Source organism: Mytilus californianus, unplaced genomic scaffold (assembly GCF_021869535.1).
Source record: "Mytilus californianus isolate M0D057914Y unplaced genomic scaffold, xbMytCali1.0.p SCAF_10, whole genome shotgun sequence".
NCBI classification, from domain to species: domain Eukaryota; kingdom Metazoa; phylum Mollusca; class Bivalvia; order Mytilida; family Mytilidae; genus Mytilus; species Mytilus californianus.
Genome location: NW_026262582.1, coordinates 35441153 through 35458341, shown reverse-complemented (window position 1 = coordinate 35458341; position 17189 = coordinate 35441153). Strand labels below are relative to the sequence as shown.

The 17189-nt window shown below is 31.9% G+C and overlaps 1 protein-coding gene across 2 annotated transcripts in view; it reads right to left on the bottom strand.

Annotated features, from left to right (window-relative positions):
* Window positions 1-17189, bottom strand: part of LOC127718002 (uncharacterized) — a 108164-nt gene that overhangs the window by 65736 nt on the left and 25239 nt on the right. For both annotated transcript variants that reach the window (XM_052223884.1, XM_052223885.1), the window contains exons 3-4: window positions 5154-5804; window positions 528-678 (exon numbers count right to left, since the gene is read on the bottom strand). In XM_052223884.1, coding sequence (XP_052079844.1) covers window positions 528-678; window positions 5154-5547 — 545 coding nt within the window. In that variant the 5' untranslated portion in view covers window positions 5548-5804. The remainder of the gene's footprint in view (window positions 1-527; window positions 679-5153; window positions 5805-17189) is intronic.

The following is a 17189-nucleotide window of genomic DNA, read 5'->3' as shown; positions in this document are numbered from 1 at the left end:
ACGCGCGCGGGACCTAAAATAGAATAAAAACTTTCCAAACTAAATATAGAAACTTAACCAACACACTAATATGGACCTTTCAAAGAAAGAAACAAACAAACAAACAAACAAACAAACAAACAAACATACACATATATCAATCAATCAATCATGTTTCAGAAGGGGAAAGACTGTTTACAATTGCTTTTTTAAGCAATTGATTTATATTTATATTCATAATTTCTTTATTATCCATGGAATACTAATTTTTTCGTGTATTTCATGGGAAAAGGTGAACAATGAATTTAAATGCTCAATAAAGAAAACTTTTTTTATAGGCTTGTATGCAGACTTTGGCAAAACTACAAAATCAAATATCCATGAAATACTAATTGTTTCCCAATCTATGTAAATTGGAACCCATGAAAATAAACTAATCCACAGTATCTCATGTAAAGATCAAATGTCTGAATTTGTTTTTTTGTTTTTTGTTGTTTTTTTTTTATTAAACCAACAATATTGATCTTCAAAATTTATAAACTTTTTACCCATTTCTATAATCATTTTCTTCTTCATCAACAATGACAATCTCAACCTGTTTTCCATTCTTCTGTCCATCTGCCAATTCACCATGCTTTTTCTTTATTTCATCTGTCTTTTCTTGGCCGTGTTTCTGCACCCTGATGCCATCGCTTACACCTAAAATAAAATGAATCTCAATTTGACATATACAGTTAAGTGTCAGAGGGTTTTGTCCTCTTTTTTTATTTGAATTCTTGTTTGAATTGTTTTACATTTGTCATTTCAGGCCTTTTATAGCTTACTATGTGGAATGGGTTCTGCTCATTGTTGAAGGCCATATGGTGACCTATAGTTGTTAACTCCTTCGTGATTTGGTCTCTGGTGGAGAGTTGTCTCTATGGCAATCATACCACATCTTCTTATTTCTATAACGGTAGCTGGAGTATAAATTTAATTACACTTTCAGGCATACTCCACACATTCACTATAAATCCTTGGTTTAAGAAAGTGCCATCATACCTAATTAAGTCTTCTTTTTCTTCTTCTTTCTATTCTACCTTTGCCTACATTAATAATGCATGCATGAATATATACTAGGAATTTCTTGAACTGACTTCCAAAAGACCGAACTAATCTTAAAACTACAATTGAATATGAATTAAATATTTTTTTTGGAAGTATACTGGCAAAAATACTGGTTCCCTGCAGTGCAGAGCAATGGTGAGAAGTAAAATAGAAAACAATATGTTACTTTAACTTACAAATATTTCCAGATTTATAATCCAGTTTGATTACCAGTATATTGGAAGGCAATTATAAGAGATCCTTAAAAAATTCTATATTTATATAAACCAAATATTGTCTTTAAATCAACAGGGTTTAAAAAAAAATATATTAATCCTTGAATCTTCAGGTGGAACTGTGAGTAGTATTAACTGTCCAAGAACTAGGTTGATCTTTTGTGTTTCCTACTTGAGGTCAATGTATCTAAACACTGAGATTTAACAAATAAATGAAGAATGTGTCCCCGCTTGCATATAACATAATAAAGGGACATAACTCAAGAATGGTAAAAGTGACATAACCCAAATTCGAAATTAATCTGTGTTTTGTGGTAATAAGCTAGCATTGTGTATAAGTTTCATAACATTTGGTAGAGGTACACTTAAGTTAGAGAATGGAAACTAGTATTGGGTACGTACGTATGTACAGCAGGGGCATACAATACATTATCTACTGAACATATTTTCCCAAGGTAAGGGATGAATCAGGTGTAGAAAAATATGAAATAATTTTACATACAGGCGAGAATGAAATTTTGAAAGTTTTATTTTTAAGAATTTTGTATTCACTGCATGTTAAAAGGCCTCATAGTACTTAGGTGGCCTTATAAGGTTTATAAAGATAGCAGAAAAGTAAACGGTCATCATACGTGTTCCAATTTATTTTTAAATATTATAATGAAATTGCTTGAGTTGACTGTGTATGTAGGTTCTGGGTTAGAAAGTGGCTGAAAATTCTAAAAAGGCTATCATTATTCCTATGGCCCAAGAGATATAACTGTATAATTTAAAGTTAAATGCATAATTCCAGAAACGAGTTCTGGAATTAAGGGCTACCGGTAAAAACATTAACAATCAGAGACAATTTTTTCACTCAAATTTTCCTCGTTTCATATATAGAAAATCTGATATGTCATGTATGCAATATACTTAAGGCATGCAATAATTAAAGTCAAAGATCCAAATTTGATACTAGGTGTGTATAAAATGATGTAATGATCGGTAAAACAACTCCATCAAATATCATTACTCAGCCTATGTAAAAAAGGCACCACCTTACACGACTTTTATAAACAAGTTATAATCAAGAAAATATATTTCAATACTACATATATATACAAAATGAGATAATAAGGTTTTCAATCATTTTCATCTCTCAGTAAAAGGTGCTTGAATTTCCCATACAGATTTTTGATTTTTTTAGTTTTACTTTTGTTCAGGGTTGCCATAGAAATAACAGGGATCACCGCAGATAAAATTAAGAGTGTGGTTTATGATATAATCATTTCATGCATTTTAATTGATGAAAAATATTTATAAATTTCATACCTTTTTGCTATATTAATGCAACCATATCATGCATATATATATACAATATAAAAATAAGAAGATGTTGTATGATTGCCAATGAGACAACTCTCCACAAGGGACCAAATGACACAGACATTAACAACTATACACTGTAGGTCACCGTATGGCCTTCAACAATGGGTAAAACCCATACGCCATAGTCAGCTGTATGTATATAGTGTGTGTCTATGTATTTTCATTTCATTTACAAAAGTTAAAAATTTGATTAATATTTGTCACTTAAATAAAATTATACTGATAAATAATTATTTTTCAAACTTCTTTCAAATACAGGGATGGGGGTAATTGAAAATGTGATGGTTATTGAGTGTATTGCATTACAATTTCCATGTAATTGAATGTAATGTGTAATTGAGCATTTTTTGAATTAATGTAATGGTAATTTGATTAATTACATTGAAAAAAGCATGAAATGATAAATTACTTTTCAATTACATTTCAATTACATGTACTTTTTTGGTGTTAATGATAAGAATTTATGTTAATATTAATTGTAAAATAATATCTATTTCACAAATTTCAATATTTCAGGTACAATTTTTTTTTTTAATACACAAATCTGTAATTTATTCTTAAGTTCTGATACTGTTTTATTTGACATGCAGAAATGTTTGCTTAAGGTGGTACCAAACACCTTGACTAAAATGAATTTGGCTCGTTTAATTTTGATTAAATTTTGACAAAATATTTACTTTGACCCTTTGTCAAAAATATAAAAATTTCAAAAAACTTGAACCACACACTTTATAGGAAAAATTTCATTGGATATATCAGTTTGACATACACTAATTTTGATCATTGAGAAGCTTAATATTTCCTTAACAACAGAATGTGATTAAAACGTTCAGCTGATTTTTACAGAGTTATCTCCCACCTTGAGGATGTTCTCTACCCTGCTTCAAAATAACAAGCTCTTTAAAAGACTGTTATAAATTGACTGTTGACAGTATATGAATAAAGGAAATAAAAAAGCTGAAAAAATTGAAGGGTCCATGTGCTTGTTTTCTAGATATAAGCCATTGAAAATTTGGCAGGAAGTGATTCTCTCTAGATTTTTTATACATTTAACATTGGCACCTTTTTTCTTTCTAAAACTATGAAAAAAAAACAAGGATTTTATAAGATTTTCAAATATAGCTTTTTTAACTATATTTAACAAAATTATAAAAAGAAAAGTAGGGGTTAACAGGCAAAATATTTATTGGCATTACATGGATAAAACTAGAGGATTCCGAATATCTGACAAAAACTCAGAAAACAAGAGGAGCGAACATCCTTAATAGCCTAAAAGTAAACTTTAAGTTAGGAGAAACACAACCTTTAAATAGCCTGATGTGATGATCTCTTAATAATGAGGATGTAGGCATATTTTTTTTCTCTACGATGCATCAAATTACAATTCGATATTTTCTTCACATTATGGCAGATTAAGAAAAAATTATATAACCCATTAAATCATAATTGGAAAGCGTTCTGACCCTATTCACAGTCATTTGTGAAAGTTTAATGAGATTAGTCAGTGATTGATTGATGATTGCTTACTGTCAAGTCAGAGCTATAAGGCTATATGTGATTGCAGAATTTCTTATTAATTACAATTGATGTAATCTTAATGTAATTGACCTGAAAATACTTTTTTTTTCAGTTTTATTGGCAAAAAATATAAAAGAGAATTGCACCAATTTCAGAGGGGCATCAGCTGTCAAATTTATGTTCATTGATTTGACTCAAATTTTCATATATGATTTGTAACATATTTATTAAAACGTATATTCAAATTACAAAAAGTCTTAAAGAAACAATTTACAATGCATAGACTATAGTTATGCATTTTGTGTGTAATTTAGACAAGACACCATTTAATTTATAATAAAAAAGATGACCTTTGAAGAATGCTTAAAGTCGCATGAATACAGATTCAAATGTGGTTGAATTATTGAAATTAAAGCCAAGAAAAAATCATTGATTTTTTTGGCTTATTTTGACAATTTTGACCAAACTGACTGCTAATAGCAAAATGTTATTTCACAACAATGCTTTTATAAATATTTAAAACAAAAAAATATCATATTTCAATTTCTTGTGTAAATTGTAGCTTAAGCCCCTTTAAATAATAATATCTCAATGGCATAAGCTACAATTTTTTCAATTCCTGGTTGATGTGGTCATGGTGGATTACAGTATGTTTAGCATGCACAAAGAACTGTATATGTACCACTGTCAAGAATCTTGAACAAATCTGAAATGTAAGATAAGGCCAATAGGTCATAAAAATTTGGAGCACAATAATCATACTCAGGCTCAGAAATCAATCAATCAATCAAAATATTGGACTTGACTTTGTGTTTCAAGCACAAATTTTGTACTACGAGTACTGAGTAAAGTTTATATGACCAAGAACCTAGGTAACACAGTCTTTTTAAATCCCTTGGGAATGCAAATTGAGAAAAAAAATCTCTAAGCATGTTCCATGGACCATCTCTATACAAAAATCATTACCATTATATTTTGTGTAAACTTCTGGTAGTACCATGTAATCTTCATTCTTATAGTTACTGTTGCCATTTTGCCCTGACCAATCAGCTTCTTTCACATCTATGTCACATGACATGTCGATTGTCTTTATGTCAGCAGACATTTCCATCTGCTCTGAGTTACTTTCCTCCTGGTCTTGATGAGTACCAGAGTAACCTCCCCTGTGATTCCCACAGGAGTTACTTCCCTTTTCACTTTCATCTTCAGTAACATTTGAAGGCCTCTTTTTCACCTCCTTCATAGAATTCCTACTAAATCTATCTCGACAACTGTTCACTTTAGACTTAACGAAATCTTTCCCTTTTACAATAACTGCCTTGAATTTTGATGACTTTAAACTATTTTCTTTTTTCAGCATAGATTTCACAGGTGAATTATTTGGACTGTCTTTGAAGCAAAAGTCAAACTGACTGTCCCATTCAGTTAAAATTTCATTATTAGTTTGCTCAACTTTGTGTTCAGGAGTTTCATTTGTACCAGGTTTTTTTTCTGTTGTCACATGACTGAGTTGGTTGCTATGGTTACTATGCTGATGATGTTTGTGCCAGGTCCCAAGGTCACCTTGATCCCACTGAATGTCATCAACTATATCTGGGACATCTTGTTTGTTAGCTTCTGTAAAATACCAAAAAGATCATTTATGATTTAAATAAACTAGAACTGAAAGTGCTAACAAAAGGATACCCAATGTTTTGTATGACTACATGTATTAGTATACTGAAATAAGTAAATTTCATTATCTGACCACTTTTACATGTTAAATTCCTCTATGCACATTGGTAGGTAGAATTCTACAACTTAAAAAGTATAAACAATATCTGTCCAGGCATGAAGGAAATGCACTGAGAATTTATGTACACAAATACAACAACAGAGAGAGAGAGACAGACAGACGGATTTAAATTTAAGAAATAATTTTTATTGCATCATATTTGTACAAAAAAAACCAAAAAGGTAAGTATCAACTATCCCAACACCTAACCCTCTTTCTGTGACATATGTGTAACACATAACTTTGTTGAATTTTCAATATTTTGATGTCAATTTGGACTTTAGTTGTTCATAAAATCTTTATCATGCAAGATAAGTTTTTCAAACCCCTTAAACCATATCTGAAAAAAAATCTATAAATAAGAACAAACTCATACAGAAGAAATAATGTCAATATGTAAAAAAAAAGTAGCTAGAAAAATGCAGTTTCAGATCGGCATAACCGGTGTGTTAATGGAATTGCCAAACTCTGTTACAATACGCTATCATATTGGCATAATTATATAAACAAGCAGCCATACCTGTAACATATTTGGTAGATTTAGTACCATGTTTAGGTTTTTTACTCAAGTGTCTATACACCCGCTTCATATTCACGTTTTTCTATTCCGAACTAAATGAATCCTGGGACAGCAATGTCACAACACAAAATCAACAATTACAGATTTTTTAAATAAAAAGATCTATATCTTAATTTAACTAAATGTCAATATATCAGTTCAGATTTTAGTCATGGCATGATTTTTCTCCCTATAAACTATATCTCTTTGCATTTCATTTAGAAGTTCCTTAAAGCTGAGTTTAATCCACTACTAATGTCTTCCTATCATTATAACTCATCAGTTTCCAATTAGTTTAACAATCTAAGGAACTTGTATTATCTCCATTGTTATTTATCAGATCATAGAAGAATCACTTTTCACATGAATCTAATCCAAGACATCCAATTATTCTTTTATTTTTTTCGGTTTTTATCATAGTAGCTTCTAGAAAAAGCTTGACTTAAAATATGAACATGTGCATGTATACAGACATTTGATATAAAATTAAGTATACTCTGTATGGATATTCAAAATTTTCAGTAAAAACAAATGTCATTAACTAAATACCAGTCCACCTAAAGATTTGTCAAACAACAGCCCAAGTCCACTTAAAACCTTTTTGCTGTAGTCAAGGTTGAATCTTAACTATACTTAACAAATGCTAAATATCCTGAGAAAAAAAATGATACATCCAGATTCACTGACAAATAACAGTCCATTTATATCTTTGCCTATGTTTATCACTTGATTCTAGAAGTAAACAATTTTTTTACTACATATATGTATAATGACCTGAATTTTAAATCAGTTTATCAAATTATAAAGCCTCTAGATCTAATCCTAACTTTCATCAGTCAGTAGCTCTTTCTAATACAGAAAGTCTTGCTCTTTCTAATACAGAAAGTCATGCTCTTTCTAATACAGAAAGTCATCACCAGATATGGGCTCTAAAAGAAAAATCAGCCATTCAATTTGACAATTGGCACTGCCTTCAAAATTAAAAATTATTGGTCTCCTTATGAAAGACAATCCTGTTTTACCACTAAGTCCTCTTTGTAAATGACCAATGCAAATAAACGCTTCATTACATTTTTCAGGGGATCAGATGCCACTATATATAAATCCTGAGAAGATAGATTGATTGTTGCTTGCTTAATGTCCCGTGGCTATGGGAATGAAAAAAATTCAATGTTTCTGCTTAATCTCTGTAAATCTTGTCTATAATAAATAGACACATTTTTTCCAAGATGCCACTAATCCGAGAAAAAAAAGATCATCAATGTTTATGCTCAATCTCTGCAAATCTTGTTTATGGTAGACAGTTCATTGTCATCTTTAGATAATCCAAAGAACTAGCATAATCAATTAATTGTTATGATTATTTATATCCTGAATGAAGAATACCACATTTAGAGATGTACTTTTAAAAAAAATTTATATTCGAAAAATCCATGTCACATCAAAAGAGAGGAATTTGCAATGGCATTTAAAACACAAACTCAATTTTTTAACCATCCATTTCCAAATATTTTTAAATCAACACAACTCCTGCCTACATATTTTTTTCACCAACTGAGAGTATATATTCACATTCACACTTCAGGGATTATCGATGAAAAGAAACTTTTCACTATCTCGCCTGCATTTATTAGGCCTAACTAAATCTTTTAAAGTTTAAAAAAATATAAATTTGTAATACATCTGTATAATTCTAAAGGCCATTTGGTATTTGTATAACCAATTTATATATGAATTTATTAAGTTTAAACCCATTTATGACATATTTTCTCACCTAAATCTTTAAAAATGAAAGTTCAATAAATATATGTATGCTTCAGTGAAATTTAGTTCTGTGGTCCAACGACTGACATTGGATAACACTTAAAAGTCAGTTTTTAAGGGTGTAAGACTTAAGTTTTACTCTCTACTTACAAATGAATCAACAGAGTTCACAAAAAAGTGGTGGTCAAAAGGATTTTTTTTTTTTTTTTGACCAACAGCATAAGTTACATATTCTAGACAAGAAGATGACTTTAAAAAAAATTTGAAACGATTTGTGTCATGACATTTTTTGGGTAGGCTGCTTTTTAGGTGGGTTGGGTCAAGGCAACATCAAACAATTTTAATTTTATATTTGGCCTAGGTACATAAAGTCATGACAATCAGAATGACGAGAAATTTTAAACTGCTACTTGAAGAAGAGAGAATGTTGAATATCAGAAGAAATGTTGCTAGGGTTCTTTAATATGCAGAACACAGGGCAATCACCCTACACAAGGATTAATTGAGTACCACATTCTCTGCATGTTCATGAACCCTTGAACAACTTCTTGATGGACCATAGGTAGCCTGTTGCTTGGCAAAATTCTCCTTATCCAACAATTAACCCTTCTTTTCCAATGGCAGTCCGAATTTCCTGCCCTTTATCCCAGAACTGAGAAGACCAACTTTGCAGAACCAACCTATTGGATTTATTATTAATTTGTTCTCATCTTGATTTACGTTTGATAGTGTTGCCACTGGACTTAAAGCAAACAACAATCGATCAATCAATCAAATAAGTTGACCTCAGAAGTTCTTAATGTCTATGAATCTGACAACTACTTCATTTTAAGTGATGGCCAAAGCTATTAATGCCTTTCTTCAATTGAGAAAAAAATAGCAAATATATGTCTCTGGTCTGAGAGGTAATAGGTGATCAAAAATTAACTTTCCGCAAGTAACGTGATCAGTAATTATCAACTTCATGTAACCCTTTTTGTTTAGCAGAATACTGTTAATTCAGAAATTATTGCATGCATTTATTATTGGCATTTTTGAAGAATGGACAAAAAATGTGAGATTAATTATTGTGATTTCAGGAAAATCTGCATAAAGATATATGTTTCAGATTTCAGAATGCGAGTTCTTCTTATTGCGATCCTCACCCAGTCGCATTATTCGCAATAATTAAAACCTTGCAATAATTTCTGAATTTACAGTATTGCAGTAAATCGCTACTAAACGTTACCGAGACCCAATCACCAAAATTTCTGTGTACATATTTGAGGTGACACAGTCATATTAAAAGTCAAAGTGATCAATTACAGGGACCTGTATGAAAACATATTTCCTTGACTAAAAATCAGGGTGTAACATGCACAACATACAATAAGTGATAAATTAACATTTATATTGTCAATAAGAGAACACCAAACAGGGCAGAGAGAAAATGTTGTTTCCATCTTGTCCAACAGGCAAGATTTCCCTTATATTATATTTTACTGGTCCCTTTAACAACATGTACTTGACCTTGAAATAGTAGAAGCTGATCAAATTTAATTGTGGTTAGTAATCTAAGAATGAGGAAGTCAGTTTGTTTGATTGACTTGACACTGGTAAGATGCATGGCACTTATTATTTTGAACCCAACCCACTTGTTTTATGCCCTGCTTACAGCAGTAGGGGTTATTATGTTTTTTGGTTTGTGCCTCTGTGTGTTTGTCTGTTCTGAAGTTTTTGAGCAATTCGAGGTCTCTAGAGGTGGATAATGGGGAGGCACAGGGTGCCCCACATCCCTTGAAAGAGCTACATTTATGATTAATGCAGACTTTTTACCCGTTCCACTCCAAATGTTGTCTAGTTTGGGGACAGCAGGCCCCCTCTTTTTCAAAATTCTAGATCCGCATCTGGTCTCATTAACTCGAAACATTATAGTACACATGATGCTAATTAAAATATGAAAATTTTCTGAATTATATACCAAAATATGGTTTCAACTCCAATTTCACAGTGTACCGATTATAGAAATGTAATATTGGTTAACCAGTGCAATGTACATACTCAGGTTAAAGGTTTTGGTTAAGATAGTTTACCATAAGGTCAGGGTCACATCAACCTGAAACTAATAAACACCCAAATTCATTATAGTGTAAACTATTAAAATATATGCCATACTACTGTTTGTACCTGATTTTAGAGTTCATTGAACAATGAATAATAAAAGTGTGAGCGGCACATCATGTCCTATGGACAAACATTCTTGTTTCTGAATATTTAATAATTCATACATTATGCAAGATGAAATGAAAATTCTTTCTATGAAAAGAAATGAAATATAATGACCAAAATAAAAATATAGAAGTTTAAATAACAACTCTATGTTTGACTCGATTCATCAATTTTTAAATATCTTGGATTACATATTTCACAGATAAATCATTATTCCAGATAATTATAACAACACTTTAATTAACCACACAATGTAAAGGTTGACCTCTATTAAAATTGTACCTCCCATATTTTCAAGTGAACTTTGCCTTTGCTATTGTTTCAGTGTCCAGTGTCCTCAATAAATTGTGCCTTATTGGGTTGGGTTTTCTTAACACAAAGACACTTTTCACACAGATCACATGCATATTTAAAGTGCAACAAAGACACACAAGGATCATTTTAAAGAGTGCAAAGAATCTCTCAAAACACCTGGGTGCAGCCAGTACATCAACAACACAAAAGGCGCATTTTCCTGAGAGTATAGCATGTTTGCTTTAAACTCTCTTATACACCTTAAAAGCCTTTTATAACAAAAGACTGTAATATATATTTTCAAATAAGAATTTTACTGCACTAGTAAATTTGCAGTGCACCAGAGACAAGGAAAGATAAGGGCACATTTCTCATCATGTTTGGGAACTGCTATATTATGAATCTAAGTTAACTAAATTTGAAGTAAAATAAAGCAGTACTAGAAAATGAACTTTTAGGAAAGAAAATGTAACACTGAAGATGTTTGTTTTAAAAGTTTTCTAAAAAGCAATGTATAAAAATGTTATTAAATCATACCTGTACATGAACTTTATAATCCCTGGTAAAAAATTGACAATAAAATATTTGTACATATGTATTAACCCTGAAGACAAATGATAAACAGTGTACAATAAAATTATGACATTTATGTCATTTTAACTGTAATTTTACAATTTGTTAATATTCTATAACAATATAGTAAATCTTATCAAAATTACAGGGCGAAAAAAAAAGACTTTAATTTGCTTTCTACTAGCTGTGTAACACAGATACATTTTTTATGACTTTAATAGTTTTTTAAAAAGAAAAAAAATATCCAAGGATGTCTGAAGGTGACTTTTTATTGGATAATTTGTTTTAATCAAAATTCTTTGTTAGAAAATATTGCACCTTTTCATCCAATCAAACAGCACCTACCACTACACTCATGTAAGAATCTAAAATAAATTTTATGGCAGAGGGTTGGTTCCTTTTCATTTTTTACTGTCTGTAGATAGAGGCGTCTTCAAAAATAGACATGTTTTAACAATGACACAATCAAAACTTAAGAAAGATTTCAAAGAACCATAACTCTTGAAAAGATAATGTCAAATACATAAAAAGTCAATTCTATGGCCCCTGACACTGCATACAAATTTCAAAAGATCTGGTCAAAATGATTAGCATTAACTATAGTGTTAACGAGAAATATATAAATTCTTTTGATGCTGATAATTGCTAAGGAAATACCTTTTAACATAATTCTTTAGTAAGTATATATATATTTGATTTGATTTTTGGTGTTTTAACGCCACTTTTAAGCACCGCTTTTGAGCTATTTCGTGGCGGCCAGTTTTTATTGGTGGAGGAAGCCAGAGTGCCCGGAGAAAACCACTGACCTTCGATAGGAAAACTGACAATCCTAGTCAATTAAGATTGGAGTCGAGTGCACCTGCACGAGCGGGGTTCGAACTCACAACCTCAGTGTTGACTGGCTAGTGATTACAGTAGTAACTACTTAGACCACTTGGCCATCGCGGCCCCCAGTACATATATATAAACAAGATACTTGTGACAAATACAAATAATAACAACAACAAAAAATAAACTGATTTGAATACATATATATATATATATATATATTATATACATAATTACTCTAAATATCAGCACAACAATGTTAAATCTGCAAATTTGCGGAAGCAATTTTTGTTCTTCCCTCACCAGGATTTGAACTCATGCTATTGGGATATCGAGACAACACGGCCTGCACTGTGTCCAGCGCTCTAGACCACTCAGCCACCTTAAGACTGAACTAAAAATTCAGCTTTCTGTGGCCTAGTGTTACCTTTCCTCGTCAGTAGAATCTAGAGTTGTAACACAGTACATAATATCTTAGGCATGAAGATTGAATTGATTGCAGATTAGGTAAGTTATCTGTACTAAAGGATCGTATGATGCAGTCACAGAAACAATTATTTTGACAAGTAAAGTCTAAACAAGTGACAACTCTAGGACATTATATATATATATATACAAGCAAGAATAACTTAGAATTCCTTGTCCTCAGATCCAAAGACTGCATGTTTTATAAAGGAACCTGTTTTATTCACTTGGTTACTATTTGAAGGATTTAGCAGGACTACTAAGTATTTCAGTATCAGAGAGATATGGAAATGTAGGATTATCTATTGCTATATCATTAAAAAGTTTAATTCTTAATATTCTATTATTTTGACAGTAGAAGAGAAAGTGGTTTTAAACTGACTGGTCTTGGGGTAGAAGCCATATCACTGAGGTCAATACCTCCTCACCTTTGCTTACTATGTATTCAGTTATAATCCAGTAAAGCTAAAAAAAATATACTTTCAAACCATGAAATTGGGATGTAAATTTTATATAATTTTTAATACTCTTATAAGTATCGTATAAATGTTAAGTAAACGGCTAGACCGTAATATTGATATGATGTCTCAAATAATTTTATGGTTAACCAAACATAACATACATGTACTTTGTCATCGTAAATTTATATAAACAAGAGTGTACATGGAGAATGAAATGTTTCACCTGTTTTACTGATCATGATTGATTTTATGCTGAAAGTCTTAGCCATGAAGGTTTTACTACAGAATATTATCTATGATCCATGACAATGAGGTCAAGGTCAGATTTTGATTTCTTTCGAAGACATGAATATTTTATATGTACTTAATTGTTTGTTTTCAAGATACTCAATTTCTCAACAGATTCTCTATTTTACTGTTTAAATAGACTAATACATCCTTTGGTTTAATCAGGCATTCCCTTGTCGTTTAAAATTTACATCAAGAAGAATTTGTGTCCATAGAATACCATGCCCTGCATTACAACATTTTCATGTTCACTGAACCATGAAATCTAGGTCAAAAACACTGAATAAGTTTAGAATGTATATTCAAATCATTTAAACTTTCTGTATGTGCCTAGTGTTCAGGAGCCTGAGTAATTCAGTGGTTCTTATTGGTTGCTATCTGTTTATTGATGCTCAATTCAAAAATGACATAAATTTCTGTATGTGCCTGTTCAGAAGCCTGAGTAATTCAGTGGTTCTTATTGGTTGCTATCTGTTTATTGATGCTCAATTCAACAAGAGTGCACATGCTGAAATGTCTCGCCTTCTTTACTAATCTTTGATATTATGTTGATAGTCCTAAATATAAAGCTTTATTACAACTGTCACATAAACTTAACATTAACCAAGTAAACTAAACATTGACCAATGAACCATGAAAATGAGGTCAAGGTCAGATGAACCATGCTAGGCAGGCATGTACAGCTAACAATTCTTCCATACAACAAATATAGTTGACCTATTGCTTATAGTTTAAGAAAAACAGACCAAAACACAAAAACTTAACACTGAGCAATGAACCTTGAAAATGAGGTCAAGGTCAAATAAAACCTGCGTGACTGCCAAATAGATCATAAAATATTTCCATACACCAAATATAGTTGAACTATTGCATATAGTATTAGAAAAAAAGACCAAAACTCAAAAAACTTAACTTTGACCACTGAACCATGAAAATGAGGTCATGGTCAGATGACACCTGCCCGCTAGACATGTACACCTTACAATCATTCCATACACCAAATATAGTAGACCTATGGCATACAGTATAGGAAAAACAGACCAAAACACAAAAACTTAACTATAACCACTGAACCATGAAAATGAGGTCAAGGTCAGATGACACCTGCCAGTTGGACATGTACACCTTACAGTCCTTCCATACACCGAATATACAAGACCTATTGCTTATAGTATCTGAGATATGGACTTGACCACCAAAACTTAACCTTGTTCACTGATCCATAAAATGAGGTCGAGGTCAAGTGAAAACTGTCTGACGGGCATGAGGACCTTGCAAGGTACGCACATACCAAATATAGTTGAACTATTGCATATAGTATTAGAAAAAAAGACCAAAACTCAAAAACTTAACTTTGACCACTGAACCATGAAAATGAGGTCAAGGTCAGATGACACCTGCCCGCTAGACATGTACACCTTACAATCATTCCATACACCAAATAAAGTAGACCTATGGCATACAGTATAAGAAAAACAGACCAAAACACAAAAACTTAACTATAACTACTGAACCATGAAAATGAGGTCAAGGTCAGATGACACCTGCCAGTTGGACATGTACACCTTACAGTCCTTCCATACACCGAATATACAAGACCTATTGCTTATAGTATCTGAGATATGGACTTGACCACCAAAACTTAACCTTGTTCACTGATCCATGAAATGAGGTTGAGGTCAAGTGAAAACTGTCTGACGGGCATGAGGACCTTGCAAGGTACGCACATACCAAATATAGTTATCCTATTACTTATAATAAGAGAGAATCTAACATTACAAAAAATCTGAACTTTTTTTTCAAGTAGTCACTGAACCATGAAAATGAGGTCAAGGACATTGGACATGTGACTGACGGAAACTTCGTAACATGAGGCATCCATATACAAAGTATGAAGCATCCAGACCTTCCACCTTCTAAATTATAAAGCTTTTAAGAAGTTAGCTAACGCCGCCGCCGCCGCCGCCGCCGCCGCCGGATCACTATCCCTATGTCGAGCTTTCTGCGACAAAAGTCGCAGGCTCGACAAAAATGACATAAATTTCTGTATGTGCCTGTTCAGAAGCCTGAGTAATTCAGTGGCTCTTATTGGTTGCTATCTGTTTATTGATGCTCAATTCAAAAATGACATAAATTTCTGTATGTGCCTGTTCAGAAGCCTGAGTAATTCAGTGGTTCTTATTGGTTGCTATCTGTTTATTGATGCTCAATTAAAAAATGACATAAATTTCTGTATGTGCCTGTTCAGGAACCTGAGTAATTCAGTGGTTCTTATTGGTTGCTATCTGTTTATTTTTACTCAATTAAAAAATGACATAAATTTCTTAAGATATATCATCTCTCCTAGCAAAAGAATTGTACCCAAATATAAAACAAGTGGCTCTCAAGAGCCTGAATCGCTCACCTGTATTTCAGAGGAGAAGATTTTTAAATGTTAGCAAACTTGATGAACAAATTGTGTAAAATTGTCTTTAAAGGGCAATAACTCCTTAAGGGGTCAATTGACAATTTTGGTCAGTTAACTTTTTTGTAGATCTTACTTTGCTGAACATTATTGCAGCTTACAGTTTATATCTATCTATAATAATATTCAAGATAATAACATAAAAAACTGCAAAATTTTGTTAAAACTACCAATTTGGTGGCAGAAACCCAACAATGGGTTGTTCGATTCGTCTGATAATTTCAGGGCTGAAAGATCTTGACCAATTGAACAATTTTACCTGATGTCAGATTTGCTCTAAAAGCTTTAGTTTTTGAGATATAAGCCAAAAAATGCATTTGACCCTTATGTTCTATTTTTAGCCATGGCGGCCATGTTTGTCAATGGATCAAAACTTTGGATACATATTATAAACAAGATACCCTAAGGAACATTTAGTTAAAGTTTAAAGGTAATTGGCACAGTAGTTTCAGAGGAGAAGATTTTTAAATGTTAGCAAACTTGATGAACAAATTGTGTAAAATTGTCTTTAAAGGGCAATAACTCCTTAAGGGGTCAATTGACAATTATGGTCGTTTTAACTTTTTTGTAGATCTTACTTTGCTGAACATTATTGCTGTTTACAGTTTATATCTATCTATAATAATATTCAAGATAACAAAAAACTGCAAAATTTCCTTAAAACTACCAATTTAGTGGCAACAACCCAACAATGGGTTGTTTGATTCGTCTGAAAATTTCAGTGCTGATAGATCTTGACCAATTGAACAATTTTACCCCGTTCAAATTTGCTCTAAAAGCTTTAGTTTTTAAGATATAAGCCAAAAACTGCATTTGACCCCTATGTTCTATTTTTAGCCATGGTGGCCATGTTTGTCGATGGATCAAAACTTCGGATACAATTTATAAACTAGATACCCTAAGGAACATTTAGTTAAAGTTTGAAGGTATTTGGCCCAATGGTTTCAGAGGGAAAGATTTTTGAAATAGTTTACGACGACAGACGACGGACGACGATGGACGCCTAGTGATGGCATCATTAAGCTCACATGGGGCCCAACCCGGTGAGCTAAAAACCAAGAAATTTCATGCCAAGTAATTTTCCTGTTCCTCTTAGATCCCAATTTATATGTTTTCAATTTAGTGTTTTTCCAAGTTAGTGCAAAATTCTTTTTTTCATATACTCTGTTTGATTTTCATAGTTGAGCTGTTAAGGACAAACAATACACAGTTTTGTTCCCATGGTGAATTTCTGATGAAAAATTAGCATACAAGATATTTTTTAACTAGTCCATTCAAATATGTAATAAAAAATATACCTGACATGTGCTACTTTAAGAGATAA